General features: G+C 47.2%; 2 protein-coding genes across 5 annotated transcripts in view; one reads left to right on the forward strand and one right to left on the reverse strand.

Annotated features, from left to right (window-relative positions):
* LOC143808139 (actin-like protein 6A) overlaps positions 1 to 22,444 on the reverse strand; it is a 64,891-nt gene extending 42,447 nt beyond the window's left edge. Inside the window, exons 1-3 of one of the 4 annotated variants that reach the window (XM_077290468.1) lie at positions 22,156 to 22,292; positions 15,657 to 15,774; positions 1,739 to 1,815 (exon numbers count right to left, since the gene is read on the reverse strand). Coding sequence is in view for 2 of the 4 variants with exons in the window: in XM_077290465.1 (XP_077146580.1) it covers positions 1,739 to 1,815; positions 22,156 to 22,180 (102 nt within the window). In the remaining 2 variants the exon portion in view is untranslated. Of the gene's footprint in view, positions 1 to 1,738; positions 1,816 to 15,656; positions 15,775 to 21,795; positions 21,833 to 22,040; positions 22,065 to 22,155 lie in introns of those variants that run through there. The other 3 variants (XM_077290465.1, XM_077290467.1, XM_077290466.1) reach the window with 3 other exon arrangements.
* Positions 2,771 to 6,113, forward strand: LOC143808993 (uncharacterized). Its single transcript, XM_077292171.1, has 6 exons — positions 2,771 to 3,203; positions 3,285 to 3,353; positions 3,549 to 3,741; positions 3,902 to 4,058; positions 4,179 to 5,316; positions 6,102 to 6,113. Exons 1-6 carry the CDS (start codon positions 3,132 to 3,134, stop codon positions 6,111 to 6,113), a joined length of 1,641 nt encoding a protein of 546 aa, XP_077148286.1. The 5' UTR covers positions 2,771 to 3,131.
* Positions 22,445 to 25,635: the final 3,191 nt, after the last annotated feature.

Here is a 25,635-nt window from a genome sequence, read left to right on the forward strand (position 1 = left end):
CACAAAAATTTTAAAATTACCAATAAATTTCATTCAACTTCACAATTGTGTTCCACTTGTTGATTATTCACCAAAACTTTACATTTGGTATCTTTATGTTTGAAGCATGATATGTGGAAAAAGGTTAAAAAGTTCCAGGGGGCCGAATACTTTCGCAAGGCAATATACATACAAAAAAACAAAAACCTGAAAAAAAAAAAAAAAAAAAAGGAAAAAGAAACTTCCTTCTCACCCCCCAATGGGGGTAGTCTTTTTAGTCCTTTCTCATTCTTGGGTCCTCTACCAGAGGCCTGGGAGTTTGAGGGTTCTGCGCAGGATCTTAGTTGTTGCCAGCATTACGATTTTCTGAACAGAGTTCAGATGTTGCTCCAGGGATCTGTCGTAGCCATTTTCCCAACTTAGGGGTCACTGCTCGAGGTGCTCCTATCACCACTGGAATCACTGTTGCCTCCACCTTCCACATCTTCTTCAGTTCTCCCTTAAGGACCTGGTATTTCTCCAGCTTCTCATATTCCTTCTGATGTTGCGGTCACTTGGCACTGCCACATCTATTATCGTTGCTGTTGTCTGATCCAGGTCTACTATCACAATGTCTGGTTGATTAGCCAACACCTGCTTATCCATCTGGATCTCAAAGTCCCACAGGATTTTAGCAATTTCATTCTTCACCACTTTTTCTGGGGTCTCCTACCTGGACTTAGCCCATATGCTGTGCAGATGTTCCTGTATACAATTCCCGCTACTTTCGGTATACTCTGTTCATGCTTGCATTCTGCATCCTGCCACTATGTGTTGGACTGTTTAAGGTTTCTTTGCATAGTCTGCACCTTGGGTTTTGTCTTGTCTGGTAGATTCCAGCTTCTATAGAACTGGTACTTAGTGCTTACTCTTGTGCCACTATGATTAGGGCCTTTATGCTGTCTCCGAGCCCAGCTTTCTCCATGGACAAGGTGGCAGATGAATTGCCGGCTTTTTAACCAAAAAAAAAAAAAAAAATGTAAAAAAAATGAGCATCACTCGCATGGTCCGAGTGCTGTGCGATATTTTTCTCGCACCCATAGGCTTGCATTGGCGAGACTCGGTGCCAATTGCAGCATGCTGTGACTTTACACGCACGTCCAATACGCCTGAGAAAAAAAAAAAACGCTGTGAGCTGCCCCATAGATTAATACTGGGCCGAGTGCTATGTGAGGTTTTCTCCCATAGCACTCGACCAAACTCTACGGTAGAGTGACGCCGGCCTAACTTGCAAAATCGTGCTGACAGACTCTCTATAATTGATTCCTAGCTCCAATAACACTAGCCCCTGCTACAAAAATGATATGAATTGCATTTACCAAGGAAATACTACAGCTCTCTGAGGCAGCATTGGAAGGGAAAAGTGGATGCAAAAAGAAAATCTAAAAGGATAGGATTGAAAGGCCACAAAAACTACATTTGATTACAGCCTAAAAGGGTTTTTCAAAGATATGATGTTAATGCTGAGCAGGGTGACCTTTTGCTTGCTTAGGTGCCTGACAAACCATGAAGAACCCAAAGAGCTTTGGCCCCTTCAATCAGGTGATTTGTGAGAGTGATAAGACTACTCAATCACTGGTGTAATATTGATGGCCTACAATAAGGCTAGACAATATCAAAGTCTTAGAAAACCCCTTTATCTAATTAGGCCAACAGTATACATGTATATAAAGCACATGATTTGCCCAAAGATGCCAGTTTAAAAACAGCAGTTGCTCACCTTGGGGCAGTCTTCTCCTGCATAGCCAGCACGTACCGAAAAGGAGCCGATATCAAAGACCAATGCTCCCACCTCATCTACAAGAGAAAGTAAATACATTTTTATTAAAATGAATACAGACATGAATAAAGGTTTAAACATCAAATGTTAACATAGATAAGTCTGAGCGCAGAAACTAGCCCAGCCAACACTGCCAAGACCTTTACTATTGTGAATTCCCCAAAAAATTCTGTACAAGGTGGAAATGTGATTAAAGGGGTTGTCCACTACAGGGCTGTGGAGTCGGTAAGCCACAGTTGCGACTCCGACTCCTGGATTTTATCAGGCTCCGACTCCGACTCCTTCATAAATGGCCAATTCGTAACAATAAATTTACTGTTGTAAAATATTAACATCGTGCTTATTCAGTTTCTCACCATCATATAAGTAATCAGACCACTTAGAGCAAAAACTATGTTTATTAGAATACAATTAGAATATAGCAAATAACTTTTATAAACTCTTGTAAGTAAACATGCAATAAACACTGTTATGCAGTTAATAAGAAGAAATCTATAAATTTGTCCTCAGAAAAAGTATTGCCTCTGTCAGATCCTCCTTCATGGATGCCCTCAAATCTGATCTAATTATTTTGAGAGCAGAGAACAACCTCTCTACACTAACTTGGGTTGGTGGCAAAGCATTAACCACTTGGGCAACATCTCTGACAATGTCAGGATACAGAGGAATCGCCGTCCTAGCTCTGATGCCGGGTTCCGGTCTGCGCCCACCCTGTTACTGAATCCCCGCCCCGCACTGTGTTAGGCTGCTTTCACACTTGCGTTTTTGAACGCTGCGTTTTTTACCAAAAAAACGCATGCGTTTTTTTCCCCTATATTTAACATTGAAAACGCATGCGTTTTTTGGTGTACGCGTTTGCATGCGTTTGTGAACGCATGCGTTTTTTAACTGCATGCGTTCATTTTATAAAATGCAACTTGTAGTATTTTGAGGGGCGTTTTTTTTCCCTAAAAAAACGCATGCGTTTACATGCGTTTTTTTTGGACAAAAAAATGCATTGGAGTCAATGGAGACGCATGCGTTTTTTTTGACATGCGTTTGCATGCGTTTTTTTGACGCATGCGTTTTTTTTGGCACCACTGAATTAACTGTAGATAAAGATGTCTAGACACTGATAAGACTCTCCCATAGCAGCAAGGTTATAAAGGGAAGGTGGGGGGAAGTTTCTGGTCACTTCTCATCAGACTCCAAAGAAGACAGCACCCTGCCCGGACGCATTCTTGGACAAGACACAGAGCAATGTGAGTATATCCTAGCCAATGCATTCATTTTCAATTTTTTGGATCTACATCTCCTAATTTCTTCTATTTTTTTTCTTTCAACACGCATCAGAATGTCTTCTCCGGTTTCCTCGTCTGATGAGGAGTTCCAGCCACGTCAATCAGAAGTGGATCACGTGAGCGAGGTATGTTTTTTGTACGTCAGCTTGGTAAGTATTGACTGTCACATCGACACATGAGGCAATTTTTTTTTTTTAATTTTATAGAGCACTTCAACAGAGGGACAGAGAGGTACTGAGCAGCGGAGTCAAGGTCCAGGTGGAAGACGGCAGCGGGTATGTATACCAGGCAGACTGTCCTTATTGTAATATTCTTTTAACTTCCTTTCTGTACCCTTGTTTTTCTATACATATTTCTTATATCATCCTTTTCTGAAAGTTGTCTTTCATATTCCTGCCCTTTCTCATCTTCGTGTCTTATTTTTTACAAATGTGGTTGAGCAAACTTAAATGATTTTGTTTTAATTTTAGGTTTCACAACGGGACGACGACCGGATTGATAATGACCTGCTGATCAGTCTGGTCCAGGAGCGAGTCCCGTTGTGGGACAGCCGGGATAAACAGCACGCCGTCAATAGTGTTCTCCGTCGTTTGTGGAGTGAGGTGGCCCAAGCGTTGTGGGATGGCTGGGAGAATTCCACGCCACGGGTCCGTAATGCATTTGGTAAGTATTGCACGGTAGTGTGAAGCAACAGACCTTGGCCATGCTCTCTTGACTGTGTGTGATGAAAGAAACTTTTCGTAGTTTCTGTCATCACACACAGTCACAAGAGCACGGCCAAAAGTTCTTATTCTGACCATTATATTTTATTGTTATTTCACAGTGGAAAAAGTAAGGACACGTTGGCGTTCCATGAAGGACCGCTTCAACTGTGACCTACGTGCAGAGAAGAGTGCAGCTAGTGGTTCCGGAGCAAGGCACCGGCTCTACAAATACCACCGTGTGTTGGCCTTCCTGAGACCGGTCCTTCTCATGAGAACGTAAGTATTTCTCACATGCCTCCGGTTGTATTGCATTGACATAATCTGTCACTTTTAATTCCACAGGATGTACCGTCTTGTTGTAGTTTGGTATTAATTTTCTGTTTTGTTTTTTCACAGCACACACTGCACGACTGTCGCCACAGGTGCTGGAGCGGTCCTTCAGCCGGAAGCCACGGACCCGTCCCAGCCATCCAGCAGCGCAGCACCAGGTGGGTCTTCCACACTCACTGGAGACCAGGGGGCTGGCCCATCAGGTCTTCCCCTTTCGCAGTCCTCTTTCGCTGCACCCATTTTGGCGGGCTCATCCCGGCAGCGACAGAGGGCTTCGGATAGGTCCCTCATGCCCGAGTTTTTACACTTGAGCTCGGTTTTACATGATGCTATCAAGGCTTTAGGTGACAGAATGGATGCGAACCATAATCTCTTAAATTGCCGCATCCAGGATGTCGCCAAAAGCGTTGATCAATTGAAAGCCGACCTCAATAAGCCAGCTCAGCATTTTTTCAATCAAATCCTAGAGGGCATGTCGGAACACCTTAGCCCTGATCTCCAGCTGAGTGTGATGCAGGCCTGCAATGTTGCTTTTGTGCAGGCTATGCAGCAGAGTCAGAGTCGTAATGTGGCGGCCTATCCAACTGTGCCGTCACTGTCACAAGTAAACACTATTCCTACCTCTGCTGCATACCACTGCACGGCCACCTCTATTCCCTCTACAGGTGTACTCCACTACAGCGCCAACACGATGACGAGTGCTGTTGGACATCCCACCGCCACCACCGTGACGACCGCTGCTCCGGCTTGGACCTCCTCCGCTGACACCACGAGGACGCAGGACCCTGGCATGGCTTATCGGGCCGGCACCCTCCCGATGCAGCAGGACCCATCCATGCAATATCGGACCGGCCCACCCCAGATGCAGCAGGACCGAGGCCTGGCATACCGGACCGGACCCACCCCGATGCAGCAGGACCGAGGCGTTGCATACCGGACCGGACCCACCCCGATGCAGCAGGACCGAGGCGTTGCATACCGGACCGGACCCACCCCGATGCAGCAGGACCGAGGCGTTGCTTTCCTGGCAGGACACCCCCCGATGCAGCAGGACCCATCCATGGCGTATCGCACCGGGCCCCCCATGATGCAGCACGACCAAGCCATACCTTTCCAGGCAGGACCCACCCTGATGCAGCAGGACACATCCATGGCTTTATGTTCCCCCCCACCAGCAATGCAGCAGGACACTGTTATGGGATTTGTTTTCCCCCCCCCCCCAACGAGGCACCAGGATCCTGGAAGGGTTTTTGTTTCCCCACCCCCAACGAGGCACCAGGACCCAGGCGTGAGTTTATCTTTCCCCCCATTGGACTCAGACATTGCCGAGCGCTCCACAATGGAGACTGACTGTGTGGAGCCGGGTCCTGACGTGTCTCCCGCCCACACTGTACAACATAGCCCAAGAAGACTTCCCCCAACCCGGAAAACCCAACGTAAAACTGGCAAAACGCATAAAAAACAAAAAACTTTGATTATTCCTCCCCCATCACCTACCGATGTGTCTCAACATTCCAGTGTGTCTCAAGCCCCTCATGTTTTAAGCCCCATCCCCGAACTTCCAGACCCTTCAAGTTTTGTTGCCCATTCTCCTGCCACCTCTGCCTCCTCCATGGTGAGCCAGGCTTCAGTTCTGAATACCCCCCAGTTACGTTACTCAACCCCAAGCCGGCGTGGTTCAACCCGGCGCGGTACCAAAAAATAAATTTGTTTTCTTTTTCCTCAATAAAAAAAAAGTTTATTTGAAAAAATTATGTTTGGTTTATTGTGTCTATCACCTCTCTCAATACACACCAATAAACTTCATCACACACTTATTCTTTTGGCCTACACATATCTCCAGTAGTATAAAATACAAGACAACATCTATATGTGTTTCTTTAGTATACAGATATGAGTTGGCCAAAAAAATAGTATTTATTTCCATACTCTTTTATTTTTGTACCTAGTGTAGTGTCACTGTACAAAGAGAAAATGGTGGAAATCAAGTTCAGAAATTAACTGAAACGGTCATATGTCAAAATATATACCTGACCGATTAAGTTGATTACTGCCTTGTATATTCACCATATTCTATATAGCTCATTATGTGACAATGGTTGTCAAACAGATGGGACAAGTGTTCTCACACTCTACATATCTATGCTCACCAGGCCAGGTGTAAGAAATTGTGAATTCATGATCATGTATATGTTTATCATGAATTTATTATTGCTTACACTTGACTTGATGGATATAGAGACCGTGACAGTCTTGACGCAATGACGTCAACAATATTAGAATTAATAAATAAAAATAATTAAAAATTTTGTACCATTATTATAAGTATGGGGCCCGTGGTTTATATCATTCTTTGAAAACCAAAATAGGGAGTGCAACATAGGTAAATTACGATGAAAAATTTAAAATTTATTACCTCAACAACTATCACCCACTCCTGGTTTTGGATTACAAAATATGATATACATATCTACTGCCCATCTTTGGTCAACCTTTGTTTAGACAGGAAAAAGATATTAGACATGGTGAACACAAAAAAGTTTATTAATTAGAAAAATGTTTATCAGTGTTTAATAATTGGTAAACATAAACATACAACAGGACATTTAACCCCTTAGTGACAGAGCCAATTTGGTACTTAATGACCGAGCCAATTTTTACAATTCTGACCAGTGTCACTTTATGAGGTTATAACTCTGGAACGCTTTATCGGATCCCGCTGATTCTGAGATTGTTTTTTCGTGACATGTTGTACTTCAAGTTAGTGGTAACATTTCTTCGATATTACTTGCGATTATTTATGAAAAAAATGGAAATATGGCGAAAATTTTTAAAATTTTGCAATTTTCAAACTTTGTATTTTTATGCCCTTAAATCAGAGAGATATGTCACAAAAAATAGTTAATAAATAACATTTCTCACATGTCTACTTTACATCAGCACAATTTTGGAAACAATTTTTTTTTTTGTTAGAGAGTTATAAGGGTTAAAAGTTGACCAGCAATTTCTCATTTTTACAACACCATGTTTTTTTTAGGGACCACATCACCTTTGAAGTGATTTTGAGGGGTCTATATGATAGAAAATAACCAAGTGTGACACCATTCTAAAAACTGCACCCCTCAAGCTGCTCAAAACCACATTCAAGAAGTTTATTAACCCTTTACGTACTTCACAGGAACTAAAACAATGTGGAAGAAAAAAATTAACATTTTACTTTTTTTTGCAAACATTTTACTTCAGAACCATTTTTTTTAATTTTCACAAGTGTAAAAACAGAAATTTAACCACAAATTTTGTTGTGCAATTTTTCCTGAGTACGCCGATACCCCATATGTGGAGGTAAACCACTGTTTGGGCGCACCGCAGAGCTTGGAAGTGAAGGAGCACCGTTTGACTGTTTCAATGCAGAATTGGCTGGAATTGAGATCGGACGCCATGTCGCGTTTGGAGAGCCCCTAATGTGCCTAAACAGTGGAAACCCCCCACAAGTGACACCATTTTGGAAACTAGACCCCCCAAGGAACTTATCTAGATGTGTGGTGAGCACTTTGAACCCCCAAGTGCTTCACAGAAGTTTATAACGTAGAGCCGTGAAAATAAAAAATCGCATTTGTTTTCACAAAAATGATTTTTTCGCCCACAAATTCTTATTTTCACAAGGGTAACAGGAGAAATTAGACCACAAAAGTTGTTGTGCAATTTCTCCTGAGTACGTCGATACCCCATATGTGGAGGTAAACCACTGTTTGGGCGCACCGCAGAGCTTGGAAGTGAAGGAGCACCGTTTGACTTTTTCAATGCAGAATTGGCTGGAATTGAGATCGGATGCCATGTCGCGTTTGGAGAGTCCCTGATGTGCCTAAACAGTGGAAACCCCCCACAAGTGATACCATTTTGGAAACTAGACCCCCCAAGGAACTTATCTAGATGTGTGGTGAGCACTTTGAACCCCCAAGTGCTTCACAGAAGTTTATAACGTAGAGCCGTGAAAATAAAAAATCTCATTTTTTCTACAAAAATGATCTTTTTGCCCCAAAATTTTTATTTTCACAAGGGTAACAGGAGAAATTAGACCACAAAAGTTGTTGTGCAATTTCTCCTGAGTACGTCGATACCCCATATGTGGAGGTAAACCACTGTTTGGGCGCACCGCAGAGCTTGGAAGTGAAGGAGCACCGTTTGACTTTTTCAATGCAGAATTGGCTGGAATTGAGATCGGATGCCATGTCGCGTTTGGAGAGTCCCTGATGTGCCTAAACAGTGGAAACCCCCCACAAGTGATACCATTTTGGAAACTAGACCCCCCAAGGAACTTATCTAGATGTGTGGTGAGCACTTTGAACCCCCAAGTGCTTCACAGAAGTTTATAACGTAGAGCCGTGAAAATAAAAAATCTCATTTTTTCTACAAAAATGATCTTTTTGCCCCAAAATTTTTATTTTCACAAGGGTAACAGGAGAAATTAGACCACAAAAGTTGTTGTGCAATTTCTCCTGAGTACGTCGATACCCCATATGTGGGGGTAAACCACTGTTTGGGCGCATGGCTGAGCTCGGAAGCAAAGGAGCGCCATTTGACTTTTCAATGCAAAATTGACTGGAATTGAGATCGGACGCCATGTCGCGTTTGGAGAGCCCCTGATGTGCCTAAACAGCAGAAACCCCCCAAAAGTGACCCCATTTTGGAAACTAGACCCCCCATGGAACTTATCTAGATGTGTAGTGAGAACTTTGAATGCCCAAGTGCATCACAGAAGTTTATAATGCAGAGTCGTGAAAATAAAAAATATATATTTTTTAACAATAAAGATTTTTTAGCCCCCAAGTTTTTATTTTCACAAGGGTAACAAGAGAAATTGGACCCCAAAAGTTGTTGTCCAATTTGTCCTGAGTATGCTGGTACCCCATATGTGGGGGTAAACCACTGTTTGGGCGCACGGCAGAGCTCGGAAGGGAAGGAGCGCCATTTTGCAATGCAGACTTTGATAGAATTGTCTGCGGGCGTTATGTTGCGTTTGCAGACCCCTAATGTACCTAAACAGTAGAAACCCCCACAAGTGACCAAATTTTGGAAACTAGACCCCCTAAGGAACTTATCTAGATATGTGGTGAGAACTTTGAAAGCTCAAGTGCTTCACAGAAATTTATAATGCAGAGTAGTGAAAATAAAAAAATATATTTTTTTCCAACAAAAAAGATTTTTAGCCCCCAAGTTTTTATTTTCACAAGGGTAACAGGAGAAATTGGACCCCAAAAGTTGTTGTCCAATTTATCCCGAGTACGCTGATGCCCCATATGTGGGGGTAAACCACTGTTTGGGCGCACGGCAGAGCTCAGAAGGGAGGGAGTACCATTTGACTTTTTTAGCGCAAAATTGGCTGTCGTGTTTGGAGACCCCCTGATGTACCTAAACAGTGGAAACCCCCCAATTCTAACTCCAACCCTAACCCCAACACAGCCCTAACCCTAATCTCAACCCGATCCATAATCCTAATCACAACCCTAACGATAATCACAACCCTAACCCCAAAACAGCCCTAATCTCAACCCTAACCATAACCCTAATCAAAACCCTAAATCCAACACACCCCTAACCCTAATCCCAACCCTAACCCTAATCCCAACCCTAATCCCAAACGTAACACTAATCCCAACCCTAATCCAAACCCTAACCCTAATCCCAACTCTAACCCTAACTTTAGCCCCAACCCTAACTTTAGCCCCAACCCTAACCATAACTTTAGCCCCCGTCGTCACAAAAAAAGTTCAATGTAACCTTTTTTTTGTACGTCGCGTCCGCCATTTCCGCGGATGCGTGGCCGTAACTCTGCCCCCTCCTCCCCAGGACATAGACTGGGCAGCGGATGCGTTGAAAAACTGCATCCGCTGCCCACGTTGTGCACAATTTTCACAACGTGCGTCGGTACATCGGGCCGACGCATTGCGACCGCCCCGTACCGACGCAAGTGTGAAAGAAGCCTTAGGCTACTTTCAGACATAGCGCATTTTTGAGCGCTATTTTGCGGGCGCTTTTCAAAAATGCGCAATGTCATTTTCGTCTGCCGGCAAAGTGAATGAGAAATTCACTTTGCCGTTCAGACACACCGCAAAAAAACGCGGCGCTTTTGTCTGCAAACACGCCGGCGTAAAAAGAATTGACATGTCAATTCTTTACGCAGCGGCGTGTCTGCGTATCCCCCTAGGGCCCCATATTACCTTCCACACACAGCGCCTTTGTCCTGGGTGTCGGCGTCTTTGTACGGAGGGGTTGACACCCAGGACCGGACGTGACGTCGGACAGGAAGAGGGAAGCCCCCGCCCCCCAGTGAAGCAGCATGGAGTCCTTCTGTGTGTGTGTGTGCGTGTGTGTGCGTGTGTGTGCGTGTGTGTGCGTGTGTGTGTCCCCATGCGACGCTAGTGCCACCATTGTGCTAAGTCGCCGTATGGGACTACTACTCCCATCCGGTATTAGGATGGGAGAGTTGTCCCTGTGTCCGGCGACTTAGCACAATTGTAAAGTTACACAAAACACCTACACACAATACACATACATGACACACAGTACATACAACATATAACACAGAGTATATACTCACCAACAGCACACTTGTAGGCGAAGCCCTCGATCCTCCAGGAAAAAATCCAAAAATAATAAACCAAATTCATACTCCCTGTCCGCAGAATCCATAAAACGAGTGTCCCACGCCGATCGGCTGCTCTCCGGCGATACACTGCCAGGAGCGAAGCTCCTAGCAGTGTATCGCGTACTGTTCCGGAGTTCAATGACTCCGGCGTCTCGGTTAACAGCAGTACAGCTGCGTTGAACTTTCCCACGCAGCACTGCCGTTAAGCGAGAGTGCCGGGGTCAATGACCGCCGGTAAACTCGCTCGCGCATGCGCAGTGACACACCGACAGGAACTATGGCTCCTGTCAGTGTGTTGCTGCAGCCGTGGAGAGCAGACATATCTCTGGATGTGTCTGTTCTCCATGGAAAATCTTGATACGTGGCACTTAAATATGTGGCAATTAAATACGTGACACGTGGCACTTATACGTGATACGTGTCACTTAAATACGTGGCACTGAAATACGTGATACGTGGCACTTTGATACGTGGCACGTGTCACTTAAATACGTGGCACGTGGCACTGAAAGATGTGGCACGTGGCACTTTGATACGTGGCACGTGGCACTTTGATACGTGGCACTGAAATACGTGGCACGTGGCACTTTGATACGTGGCACGTGGCACTTTGATACGTGGCACGTGGCACTTTGATACGTGGCACGTGGCACTTTGATACGTGGCACGTGGCACTTTGATACGTGGCACTTTGATACGTGGCACGTGGCACTTTGATACGTGGCACGTGGCACTTTGATACGTGGCACGTGGCACTTTGATACGTGGCACTGAAATATGTGGCACGTGGCACTTTGATACGTGGCACGTGTCACTTAAATACGTGGCACGTGGCACTGAAATATGTGGCACGTGGCACTTTGATACGTGGCACGTGTCTCTTAAATACGTGGCACGTGGCACTGAAAGATGTGGCACGTGGCACTTTGATACGTGGCACGTGGCACTTTGATACGTGGCACGTGGCACTGAAATATGTGGCACGTGGCACTTTGATACGTGGCACTTTGATACGTGGCACGTGGCACTTTGATACGTGGCACGTGGCACTTTGATACGTGGCACTGAAATATGTGGCACGTGGCACTTTGATACGTGGCACGTGTCACTTAAATACGTGGCACTGAAATATGTGGGACACGTCGCACAAAAAAGTTACATGTAGTTTTTTTTGTGTCGACGGTCCGCCGAAGCACGACGCATCCGTCGCACGACGGATGCGACATGTGGCAATCCGTCGCAATGCGTCGCTAATGCAAGCCAATGGAGAAAAAACGCATCCTGCAAGCACTTTTGCAGGATGCGTTTTTTCTCCAACGACGCATTGCGACGGAAGCCAAAAAACGCTAGTGTGAAAGTAGCCTAACCCTAACCCTAGCCCTAACCCTAAATTTAGCCCCAACCCTAACCCTAACTCTAACCCTAACCCTAACTCTAACCCTAACCCTAACCCTAACCCTAATTTTAGCCCCAACTTGTCTTCTCCTGCCGGCCGGCAGATGGCAGCAGATGGCGGGCGCACTGCGCATGCGCCCGCCATGATGAAAAAGCCGGCTGGCAGGAGAAGACAGAAGAGGACCCAGGGACCCCGGGTGAGTATGATAGGGTCCCCGAATCCCCCTATTTCTCTGTCCTCTGATGTGCGATCACATCAGAGGACAGAGAAATAACTGATCGCTTTTTTTTTTTTTTTTTTTTTGCGGTCGCCGGTAAACTGTTAATTACCGGCGATCGCAAAGCAGGGGTCGGTGCAAATCGACCCCGATCATGTTCTTTGGGGTCTCGGCTACCCCCGGCAGCCGAGACCCCAAAGAACATCCGGGTGCCGGGCGGCGGGCGCACTGCGCGTGCGCCCGCCATTTTTTCCCGGAAAAAAGATGGCGGCGCCCATGGGGAGACACGAGGAGCACCGGGGGAGGTAGGTAAGTATTGGGGGGCTATTGGGGGCCATCGGGGACCACATTTCTCTGTCCTGCGATGTGCGATCACATCGGAGGACAGAGAAATTAAACGGCAAATCGCGTTTTTTTTTTTTTTGTTGCGACCGCCGGTAAACGGTTAATTACCGGCGATCGCAACTCGGGGGTCGGTAAAAAACCCCCGAATCATGTTCTCTGGGGTCTCGGCTACCCTCGGCAACCGAGACCCCAGAGAAAATCCGACTCTGGGGGGCGCTATTCACTTTTTCCACAGCGCCGTTAATTAACGGCGCTGTGGTTTAAGTACCCTTAGCGGCCGCCGTTAAAAGGCGTATCGGCGGTCGTTAAGGGGTTAAACAACATTGTCCTGCCATGACACACGTCCAATATCGGACACAAAATAGGCCGCAAATTGGTCCCGCATAAGACCAACGGCTGCAGTTGACCGCATCGGGTGATGCTGAAAATCAGGCAATGGGTGTGCAACAGGTTCATCAAGTTCAATGTGGGGTCGCTCCTTAGCCATTATATAATTGTGTAGCACCACACAGGCTTTGACCACCTCGTCCACTGTTTCCACTTTTAGATTGATGGCTGTTGCAAGAATGCGCCATTTAGCAACAAGAATGCCAAAGCTGCACTCTACGGTTCTTCTGGCCCTGGTCAGTCTGTAGTTGAATATTCTTCTAGTGTGGTCCAAGTCCCTACTAGAATAGGGCTTCAGGAGATTTTCACACATTTGGAAGGCCTCATCCCCAACCATAACAAATGGCAGCGGTGGGCCTTGAGTGTTGGGGAGAGGCTGTGGAGGGGGAAAATTAAAATTGTTGCCATACAACCGACGGCCCATATCCGAGCTCTTGAAGGTTTGGGAATCATTGCCACGGCCAAAAGCTCCAATATCCACGGCGATGAAGCGACACTCCGCATCCGCTATTGCCATAAGCACTACCGAAAAATATTTTTTATAATTATAAAACTCAGATCCGGTTCTGGCCGGTTTGACAATGCGGATGTGCTTTCCATCCACCGCCCCTAAACAGTTTGGGAAATCACACACGTTCAAAAATGTAGTTGAAATTTCCCGCCACATGTCCACGGTGGGTACGGGTATAAACTCCTCACGGAGTGCATTCCATAACGCACGACAGGTGTCCACAACAATTCCGGAGAGGGTTGAGATTCCAAGGCGATATTGGAAGTGCAGGGAAGATAAACTCTCTCCTGTGGCAAGAAATCTAGAAGAAAAAGAAACAAAAACAAAAAAAATTAAAAATCGGTTCTAATGGTGTGTTTTAAAAAAAAATAAATAATAAAAAAAAAAAAACATAGAAAACATGTCATAACAACAAAGTTGACGGTCATTGGTTTAGTTTAGGAACGTACCGTAATGTCACTAACAGACGTTCCTCAGGTGGAATCGCTCTACGGAGCCGTGTGTCCTGTCGCCTTATGGATCCTTCAACACGAGCCAGTAAATCCCGGAAAGAATCTTGAGACATTCTGGTATAATCCTGGAATTTCTCCGGGTTGGCATTCAGCTCCGCATAGAGCGTGTGATATGCTCCACGGCTCTCACGCACTTCAATGATGGGGTGCCTCCAAAAACGCCGACGCTGTCTCCTTCTCCATCTTTGGCGGTTTCGGTCTTGCTCCCAAGCAAAAACACAGGCAATGAAAATCTTGAAGCTGAACTCCAGTTTGAAATAAAAGTTATCCATAGAAAGATCCATCGTGACACCGGAAACAGTAGCAAGCTCTGAAAATTTCTGTTCCCCTAGGGTCAATATATTGAGAGACAATCATATACGCCCTCTCTATTCCCATTGGTTGTGTCTGGGGTTTTTTTTATTTATATTTTTTTTTTTGGAAAAATGTTAAAAAAACGCAAACGCATGCAAAAACGCATGTAAACGCGTGTAAACGCTGCGTTTTTTGGACACACGCGTTTAACGCATGCGTCAAAAAAACGCAGCGTTTACATGCGTTTACATGCGTTTTTGCACCATGCGTTTTTTTAAAAAAACGCATGCGTTCAAAAACGCAAGTGTGAAACCAGCCTTATGCATTATGCACAGTGCGGGGCGGGGATTCAGTAACAGGGTGGCCGCACTGCCCGCACAGGCGCAGACCGGAACCCGGCATCAGAGCTAGGACGGCCAATGCTCTATGCGCCTGCTCCAGGCAGAAGAGCAGAGCGCAGGCGCCGGATTTCGGACGAAAACAGCGCTGAGGGGGCGGCGACAATCGCCCCAGAAGAGATGACTGACGGCAGTTGGGCGCTTCAAAGAGGAGGCTTCAGACCTGCCTCCAGGTTCAAAGATAGGTATTTGAGCAAAATTATAAATACCTTTATTGTGGGAATATCAGCAACAAAAACTAAAAGAGTTACCTTGTTAGACTGCAGCATTACTGCTGCACAAGGTGGCTCTTTTAGTTTATAACGGCTGGAGGGGGTGACAGTGTCCCTTTAAAGCTGGAGTCGGTACATTTCTACCGACTCCAACCAAAACTAACTCCGACTCCACAGCCCTGGTCCACTACTAGGATAACCTTTTCTTAAACTAAATGTTCAGCCCCTACAAAATAATAAAGCCTATACTCACCTCGGCTCCATTCCAGCGGTGTCGGCACTCGTGGTCCCGAGGGCTGTGATGCAGAGTTGTGACACGTGATGCCCGGCGTCCAATCAGGGCTGCCGTCACTGTCCCCGCCTGCAGACCAACTGAACGTGAAGAGGAAGCCAAGGCTGCAGCCGATCTCTGACTTCCTCTTATGGAAGCGGCACCGGAGGAGAGTATAGCCTTTATTATTTTATCAGGGGAAAACATTTACGGTAGTTTAAGAAGGGGTTGTCCTAGTAGTGTACAACCCTTTTAAATTATAAAAAGTATATTCAAAGAGCTGTAACCATGTTGCTCCAACTTAGAGGGTGCTCCTGTGGTCTCTGACAGGACAGAAATCCCATTCTCCATTCACCTGAAGGCAGCTTGGCTACATACTCGGATCATGCGAGTGCCGTCCAATTTTTACACAGCAACGTCCTCTTAAATGCCAGCAATTCATCTGCCGTGTACCATAAAATCACAGCGTAAACCTACAGAATAGAATAGCTATACATAGAATACATAGATATTATATATGTGACTGACATCTTTATTAGTACAGTGCTCATGTAGCTTATTGCACATGTATTTATTTTTACATACCAAATTATTTTCTGAAAAAATAAATAAATGGTGTGGGATACCCAGACGTTTCATTAACCAGCAGAGGGAAAGCAGACAGCTGGGGCTGATGTTTATAGCCAGGGGAAGGTATTAATGGAGCTTCCCAGTCTATTAAAAATCAACTCACAGTTGTATACTTAGCCTCTACTGGTTAGTAAAATGGGGGACCCAAGAAAAACAAATACATTTATGTGTGTAAAGGTCCCCCTATAATCAATATCCAGAAAAGGTTAGGCAGGCCATTGTGGGCCGATATTAATAGCCTAATTAATTGGCCCCTGCCAGACTAAAAACATCAGCTCTCAGCTGCCCCAGAAATGGTGCATCCAAACCTGGCACTTAGCCTCTCTCTTCCCACTTGCCCTGGTCCAGTGGAAAGTGGTGTGATAATTGGGGTGGGGTGGTTATGTCACCTTTGTATTGTCAGGTGGCATCAAGCTCAGAGGGTAGTAATGGAAAGGCGTCTAAAAGATGCCCCCATTACTAATCCCATAATATTATAGATATAAAAAAAAAATTAAAAAAAAGCCACACACACCCTGACTAGACCTTTAATCCCTTCACGACATGCGCCGTACATGTCGTGTCTCCCCCTTTGATGTGAGCTCCGGCGCTGAGCCCACATCTTTCCCTACATGTCAGCTGTTTTGAACAGCTGACGTGTGCCCGGAACAGCCGCGGGTGGAATCACGATCCATCCGTGGCTATTAACACGTTAAATGCCGCTGTCAAACTAACAGCAGCATTTAACGTGCGCTTCTGGCATTGGGCTGGATACCCCCTCATCGGTGACCCCCGTCACGTGATCGCGGGTTACCGATGGGTTGGCATGACAATCAGAAGTCTCCTACAGACCTCTATGGTTGTCACTGCCGGCTTGCTATGAGCGACGCCTGGTGATCGGCACTCAAAGCAAGTCAGCAATTCTGCTACATACAGGCGATCTGATCATTGCTTGTATGAAGCATAGCCGATCGGGTTATGGCAGCTTCTAGTCTCTCATGGATACTATTGAGAATACAATATAGGAGAACGTGGTCAAATTCTGTGCTGCTGAATCATTGTACTCCAAAGGTATTATTAAAAGTGGTTTTTATTCAACGCGCTTCTGAGTTTCAAAGAACTCGATCAGGAAATACCAAATGTGGTATTTCCTGATGAAGGAGTTTTGAAACTCAGAAACGCGATGAATAAAAAACACTTTTTATAATACCTTTGGAGTACAGTGATTCAGCAGCACAGAATTTGACCACGTTCTCCTATATTGTATTCTCAAATTCCAGTCCCTCGTGGATCTGCGGCAGCAAATCTCTCCAATGCTCGTCTTAAGCGACATCTGGTGAGTGCTATTACTTTGCATTGACTACTTAAACTCGGATAAAACCCTATTGCGCTATTTCTCTTTTTATATGGATACTATTGAAGAATGCCAAGAGTGAAAAAAAATGTTTTTAAAAATATTACAAAAATATACAGTACAGACCAAAAATTTGGACACACCTTCTCATTTAAAGATTTTTCTGTATTTTCATAACTATGAAAATTGTACATTCACACTGAAGGCATCAAAACTATGAATTAACACATGTGGAATTATATACTTAACAACAAAGTGTGAAACAACTGAAATTATGTCTTATATTCTAGGTTCTTCAAAGTAGCCACCTTTTGCTTTGATGACTGCTTTGCACACTCTTGGCATTCTCTTGAGCTTCAAGAGGTAGTCACTGGGACTGGTCTTCCAACAATCTTGAAGGAGTTCCCAGAGATGCTTAGCACTTGTTGGCCCTTTTGCCTTCACTCTGCGGTCCAGCTCACCCCAAACCATCACGATTGGGTTCAGGTCGGGTGACTGTGGAGACCAGGTCATCTGGTGTAGCACCCCATCACTCTCCTTCTTGGTCAAATAGCCCTTACACAGCCTGGAGGTGTGTTTGGGGTAATTGTCCTGTTGAAAAATAAATGATGGTCCAACTAAACGCAAACCGGATGGAAAAGCATGCCGCTGCAAGATGCTGTGGTAGCCATGCTGGTTCAGTACGCCTTCAATTTTGAATAAATCCCCAACAGTGTCACCAGCAAAGCACCCCCATACCATCACACCTCCTCCTCCATGCTTCACGGTGGGAACCAGGCATGTAGAGTCCATTCGTTCACCTTTTCTGCGTCACACAAAGACACGGTGGTTGGAACCAAAGATCTCAAATTTGGACTCATCAGACCAAAGCACAGATTTCCACTGGTCTAATGTCCATTCCTTGTGTTCTTTAGCCCAAACAAGTCTCTTCTGCTTGTTGCCTGTCCTTAGCAGTGGTTTCCTAGCAGCTATTTTACCATGAAGGCCTGCTGCACAAAGTCTCCTCTTAAAGGGCCACTGTCACCCCCTCCAGCCGTTATAAACTAAAAGAGCCACCTTGTGCAGCAGTAATGCTGCAGTCTAACAAGGTGGCTCTTTTAGTTTTTCATTCCGTTATTCCCTCAATAAAGCGTTTTAAAATTTGCCCTTACTACCTGTCTGCAGACCTGGAGGCGGTCCGAAGCCTCCTCTGTGAATCTCCCAATGGCCGTCACTCTTCTCTTCTGGGGATGTGGTCGCCGCCCCCTTCGCGCTGTTTCGTCTTAAATCCTGCGCCTGCGTTGTGCGTGCCTGCCTGTGACAGGCGCAGTCTTCATTGTCCGTCATAGGTCAGATGCAGGGTGCCTGACTGCGCCTGTGTCGGCAGTGCGGCCACCCTGTTGCTGAATCCCCGCCCCGCACTGTGTTATTCATTATGCACAGTGCGGAGCTGGGGTTCCTGGGCATGCGCACTGCGCTGTTCAGACGCTCCCCCGGTCCCCCGCCTTCCAGCGTTGCCGTAATATACAGGTTTCCTTGCCAGCGTTTGGAATGAAGCAGCCGCAAATAACGCTGGAAGGCGGGGGAGCTGGGGGAGCGTCTGAGCTGGGGGAGCGTCTTAACAGCGCAGTGCGCATGCCCAGGAACCGCAGCCCCGCACTGTGCATAATGAATAACACAGTGCGGGGCGGGGATTCAGCAACAGGGTGGCCTCACTGCCGGCACAGGTGCAGTCAGGCACCCTGCATCTGAGCTATGACGGACAATGAAGACTGCGCCTGTCACAGGCAGGCACGCACAGCGCAGGCGCCGGATTTAAAAAGAAACAGCGCGAAGGGGGCGGCGACCACATCCCCAGAAGAGAAGAGTGACGGCCGTTGGGAGATTCACAGAGGAGGCTTCGGACCGCCTCCAGGTCTGCAGACAAGTAGTAAGGGCAAATTTTAAAACGCTTTATTGAGGGAATAACGGAATCAAAAACTAAAAGAGCCACCTTGTTAGACTGCAGCATTACTGCTGCACAAGTTGGCTCTTTTAGTTTATAACGGCTGGAGGGGGTGACAGTGGCCCTTTAACAGTTGTTGTAGAGATGTGTCTGCTGCTAGAACTCTGTGTGGCATTGACCTGGTGTCTAATCTGAGCTGCTGTTAACCTGCGATTTCTGACGCTGGCGACTCAGATAAACTTATCCACAGAAGCAGAGGTGACTCTTGGTCTTCCTTTCCTGGGGCGGTCCTCATGCTAGCCAGTTTCTTTGTAGCGCTTGATGGTTTTTGCCACTGCACTTGGGGACACTTTCAAAGGTTTCCCAATTTTTCGGACTGACTGACCTTCGTTTCTTAAAGTAATGATGGCCACTTGTTTTTCTTTACTTAGCTGCTTTTTTATTGCCATAATACAAATTCTAACAGTCTATTCAGTAGGACTATCAGCTGTGTATCCACCAGACTTCTGCACAACACAACTGATGGTCCCAACCCTATTTATAAGGCAAGAAATCCCACTTATTAAACCTGACAGGGCAGACCTGTGAAGTGAAAACCATTCCCGGTGACTACCTCTTGAAGCTCATCAAGAAAATGCCAAGAGTGTGCAAAGCAGTCATCAAAGCAAAAGATGGCTACTTTGAAGAACCTAAAATATAAGACATAAAAAAGTGTGAAACAACTGAAATTAAGTATATAATTCGAAATTTGTTAATTCATAGTTTTCATGCCTTCAGTGTGAATGTACAATTTTCATAGTCATGAAAATACAGAAAAATCTTTAAATGAGAAGGTGTGTCCAAACTTTTGGTCGGTACTGTAAGAGTTCAAATAGCCCCACTTTCGCCCCATTCAAAATAAAACAATAAAAATATATAATATATATATATATATATATATATATATATATATATATATATATATATATATATATATATATATATCTCTCAAACATGCACATATTTAGTATCACTGTGTTCAGAATCGCCCAATCAATTAAAAAAAAAAAGGATTAACCTGATCACTAAATGGCATAATGAGAAAAAATAAGTCAAAACGCCAGAATTACTTTTTTTGGTCGCTGCAACATTGCATTGAAATGCAATAACAGGCGATCAAAAGATCGTAACTGCACCAAAAAGGTATCATTAAAAACTTCAGCACGGTGCGCAAAAAAATAAGCCCTCAGCCAACCCGAGATAACGAAAAATGGAGACATATCGTGTAATGGAAAACGGGAAAAAATTCCAAGTGCGGTGAAATTACAAAAAAAGTGCAATCCCCAGTTATTTTTTTTAACCATTTTCACTAAATGCCAAAACTGACCTGCCATTATGATCATCCATGTCATTACGAGTTCATAGACACCAAACATGTCTATTAGTGATGAGTGAGTGTACTTGTTGCTCGGGTGACCTCCGAGTATTTGTTAGTGCTCGGAGACTTACGGTAGTTTTCACTGCGGCAGCTGAATGATTTACAGCTACTAGCCAGGCTGAGTACATGTGGGGGTTGCCTGGTTACTAAGGAATCCCCACATGTACTCAGCCTGGCTAATAGCTGTAAATCATTCAGCTGCGGAGATGAAAACTAAATCTCCGAGCAGTCATAGATACTCGGAGGTCACTAATGTCTATGTTCTTTTTTATCTAAGTGGTGAAAAAAATCCAAAAAGAGTTAAAAAACAAAAAATGGTGTCATTTTGAATTGCAGCATGTCCAAGTTCGATTGGATTTGCAATACAAGTCATGGTAAAATGCCCTAGCATTCATTCTACTACAACTTAGGGTTCTGATGTATCACCCACTCCCTATGATGATTCATTTGGAAATCCTCAGTGCATGATGGGATACGCAAACGAATTATCATCTGCTGGCTGAAACTGCTGTCACTCCCTTTTCTGCCCCAAGACATCATCAGGGGGCGGTAACACATTTGTTCTCTTGGTCCATGAAACAAGACGTCATCACTGAGATCCGGTTCAGATGTTGGGTTGTGTATTTTCTACTGCGTATGCGTCACAAGTGCCCCGAGGAGGGATCGCAGAGGGGAGTGACGCGGGAGGAACAGAATACGATGCCCAGCTAATGAAACGGATGCAAGTGATGACGTCTAGTCATGGGCCAAGAGAACAAACGCGTTACCGCCCCTGATGACGCTTCGTTCCAGGGTGGCAAATGAAGCAACGGAAGTGTCAGGATGTCCCAACATCCCCCGATAAAGAGGAGCGACGGTAGTGTCAGGCATCATCAAACAAATCATCACAGGAAGCGGGTGATATAGAGGGAATATTACCAGCACTTAAATTACAGAAGTTATAGATTTAGCCATGGAATATTACTTTGGGGTTTCGGACTAACCCTTTAACTTCTGTCCTGCAGCAGGATGGCTGTCTTATCAATAACCCCGCCATGGTCGTATCCAGCGGACATGTTCACAGCTTCCTTCTGTATGGCCCAGCTACAAGCCAGGACGCCTCCGATCACCGACACTGAGCAGTGGGCACACACTGCAGACATTCATGAGACCCTGTACCCAAACTATAACAATAAGCTGCTGCCAGGCACCTGCAGAACCGCTTTGCAGCATGGCGTTCCGGATACAGCAGCAGGTGATGTATCCATGGCAACCAGTTTGTGGCTTAAGGTCCGGCCAGCCACCACTTCAGGCCATCTCTGTGCACATGCTGGTGCAGCTCGGGGAGAAGTCTACACATGCGCACCACTGACGTCACATCATCCTGCAGCCCCCCGACTATAGAGGGCACTGCTGTGCTGCAGTGTGAGGGGGATGTGCACTGCCTCACACGTACCCGGCCACAGCACCGGTCACACCCTGCGGCACCGCACACACAAACGTGTCATGTGCATGCATGGTCTCCACTGCGTCTTCCCTTACTGGCGCCATGGCTGCCGGCCCTCACATACCTCCGCCGTACACTCCTCCGCTCATCTCCAGCTTTGCACAATTGCACCAGGGTACCGATTTACCACGACTGAGGGCTGGAGCCGGGAGAAACACAATGCGCGCCAACAATGGTGCACTCTCGCCGCACGTTAAACACGTCACCGCCGGTATGGACGAATCGAATGCCAGGGCGCACAGAGGCCCCGCCTACCAACGGCATTGCGGTCCCGCCTACCAACGGCATTGCGGCCCCGCCTACCAACGGCATTGCGGCCCCGCCTACCAACGGCATAAAGGCCGGGCAAGAGCACAAAGCAATTGATCATTGTCCTCCAAAACTGCGCATGTGCGAGGGGCTTCGAGGAATAACGGAAGTGCCTTTCATATTGGTGCTCGCTAATATTATTTTTCTCTAGGGATGGGCCGAGAATAGCTGAAGTGAAGTGCTACACACGGGGTGCACCAAGATGGCGGTGGGCAGACTTCCGCTATGAAATGGGAAAAGGCAACTCTAGGAAATGGCTGACTACTGTACGCGTATAGTTAGAGCCACGTCCTGTATAGCTGGGTGGCTGCGGAGTGGGCCACGTCCTGTATAGCTGGGTGGCTGCGGAGCGGGCCACGTCCTGTATAGCTGGGTGGCTGCGGAGCGGGCCACGTCCTGTATAGCTGGGTGGCTGCGGAGCGGGCCACGTCCTGTATAGCTGGGTGGCTGCGGAGCGGGCCACGTCCTGTATAGCTGGGTGGCTGCAGAGCGGGCCACGTCCTGTATAGCTGGGTGGCTGCGGAGGGGGCCACGTCCTGTATAGCTGGGTGGCTGCGGAGCGGGCCACGTCCTGTATAGCTGGGTGGCTGCGGAGCGGGCCACGTCCTGTATAGCTGGGTGGCTGCGGAGCGGGCCACGTCCTGTATAGCTGGGTGGCTGCAGAGCGGGCCACGTCCTGTATAGCTGGGTGGCTGCGGAGGGGGCCACGTCCTGTATAGCTGGGTGGCTGCCGAGCGGGCCACGTCCTGTATAGCTGGGTGGCTGCGGAGCGGGCCACGTCCTGTATAGCTGGGTGGCTGCGGAGCGGGCCACGTCCTGTATAGCTGGGTGGCTGCCGAGCGGGCCACGTCCTGTATAGCTGGGTGGCTGCAGAGCGGGCCACGTCCTGTATAGCTGGGTGGCTGCGGAGGGGGCCACGTCCTGTATAGCTGGGTGGCTGCGGAGCGGGCCACGTCCTGTATAGCTGGGTGGCTGCGGAGCGGGCCACGTCCTGTATAGCTGGGTGGCTGCGGAGCGGGCCACGTCCTGTATAGCTGGGTGGCTGCGGAGCGGGCCACGTCCTGTATAGCTGGGTGGCTGCGGAGCGGGCCACGTCCTGTATAGCTGGGTGGCTGCGGAGCGGGCCACGTCCTGTATAGCTGGGTGGCTGCGGAGCGGGCCACGTCCTGTATAGCTGGGTGGCTGCCGAGCGGGCCACGTCCTGTATAGCTGGGTGGCTGCAGAGCGGGCCACGTCCTGTATAGCTGGGTGGCTGCGGAGGGGGCCACGTCCTGTATAGCTGGGTGGCTGCAGAGTGGGCCACGTCCTGTATAGCTGGGTGGCTGCAGAGTGGGCCACGTCCTGTATAGCTGGGTGGCTGCGGAGTGGGCCACGTCCTGTATAGCTGGGTGGCTGCGGAGTGGGCCACGTCCTGTATAGCTGGGTGGCTGCGGAGTGGGCCACGTCCTGTATAGCTGGGTGGCTGCAGAGCGTGCCACGTCCTGTATAGCTGGGTGGCTGCGGTGGGCCTTGTTCACACCTTTACAGAAACCTACTAGTAGTCAGTAAGCTAGTACTGTGGGTAAACATTGCAACTAAAACATGGAAAATGGCTCTAATAATCCCACAGGCCGAGGTCATGGTGGAAGCGAAGCGCTCAGCGTCGCCGGCATCCCCCAATGCCCCGAGCGGCAGCAGTAGTGGATCCATTGGCGGGAAACTTCCCCTTTTATCTCCACAAATCTGTGTCTGTGTTTTTCCCATGGAGAAAATGAGAGATTGGATCTAATGAGGTTTTGCCCTTTCGAGACATTTTCTTGCACATAACCTTTTAATGAAAAGATAATTTTTGTTTTTGCGCTCTCAATACTCCTTCTCCCTTGTCTAAGAGCCATAGCTTATTTTCCAACAACATAGCCGTCTTTGTGCCTGTTTTCTGCAGGACAGGTTGTATTGAATGACACCATTCATTTTACCTCACAATGTCCTAGAAAATGACAAAAAAATTCCGGCTACAGTGAAATTGCAAAAAGACCATTTCTCCATTGTTTGGGGGGGAGGGGGGGATATTTTTACATTGTTCATTTAACGGTAAAAATGACCTGGCAGTATGACTCTCCAAGTCAGTACAATTACCGCAATACTAAACTCTTTTTCTCTAGTAACCCCCCACGACAGCACACCTGGAGGATGTTACCCCTTTCCTAATAGGGACAGGAAATGACAAGAGGTTAAATAACCCCTCCCTCATCCTCCCCTCAGTGTTCTTTCCTGTCCCTACTAGGGATGAAGAGGTCATCCCAGGTGCACTGTGCCGGCAGCGGTCACCGGGGGGTATACAGACAATCTGGCCGGGCAGCTGGGATCAGACTTACGTCCATTCCCTGTCGCTGCTCCCGTCTCCTCTGACTCGGGACTCTTCACCGCCGCCATTCCGCACCTGCGGGTAAGGTCTGGGGCGTTCTTCGGCTGGAGGCCTCTCGGAGCTCTCCAGCCCTTCTCCTCCTCCGTTCACGCGCGCGTGTAGGTACTTCCGGTCTGAAGCCGGCGGCCGGATATGACGTCAGACGCCGGCCGGCTTCTTTGAATCAGGAAGTTCCTCGTGCGTTCCAGCCAGGAACGCTAGGCAGATAGCAGGGAAGACGTCGGCGTCCTCCCCCCACGTACTTCCGGACACCGGAGGAGGAGGTCCTCATGCAGGAGGACAGGTGCTACGTCCGGTCGCCTATATATTCAGGCCCTGGACAGGAAGACATCGCAGGTAGGACCACTGTGTGGTGAAGACTATGGAGATGTCTGCTTCCTCGCGCTCTGCACCTGCAGAACACAGCACCATCCCGGCCCCAGTGAGTAATCTGGCCCCGGGTGTCCATTCCCTGATGTGGGTTGTAGTCTTATGATTCCTTCTCCCCTTTCTTTTTAGGGGGACAAGGAACCCACATCAGGAAGCAAAACAAAAATGACCCGCAAATGCGCAGTCTGTATGAAGAAGCTGTCCTCTTCATATAAAAAATCATTGTGCAAAGAATGCACAGACAAAATTGTCAGCGAGGAACGGCCATCCCTGATAGAAGAGATTAAAACCTTAATCCAGCAGGAGATTAAAACATCTCTAGCCACTCTTTCCCAACCTACACCATCTCCTAGTGCCCCTCCTGAGGCTAAGAAAAGAAAACTTAATCCACAGGAGGAAGAGCAGGAGGACTCTCAGGGAGAGACATCGGACGAACCCCCAGAGGAGGGTGAATTATCCCTG

Source organism: Ranitomeya variabilis, chromosome 2, assembly GCF_051348905.1.
Source record: "Ranitomeya variabilis isolate aRanVar5 chromosome 2, aRanVar5.hap1, whole genome shotgun sequence".
NCBI classification, from domain to species: domain Eukaryota; kingdom Metazoa; phylum Chordata; class Amphibia; order Anura; family Dendrobatidae; genus Ranitomeya; species Ranitomeya variabilis.

Excerpts from the sequence above, each read along its gene's own strand:
- LOC143808993 (XM_077292171.1), top strand. The coding sequence starts at position 3,132 with ATGTCTTCTCCGGTTTCCTCGTCTGATGAGGAGTTCCAGCCACGTCAA. Across the intron at positions 3,742-3,901 it reads ACGGGTCCGTAATGCATTTG|TGGAAAAAGTAAGGACACGT; the intron begins GTAAGTATTGCA and ends GTTATTTCACAG. Across the intron at positions 4,059-4,178 it reads CCGGTCCTTCTCATGAGAAC|CACACACTGCACGACTGTCG; the intron begins GTAAGTATTTCT and ends GTTTTTTCACAG.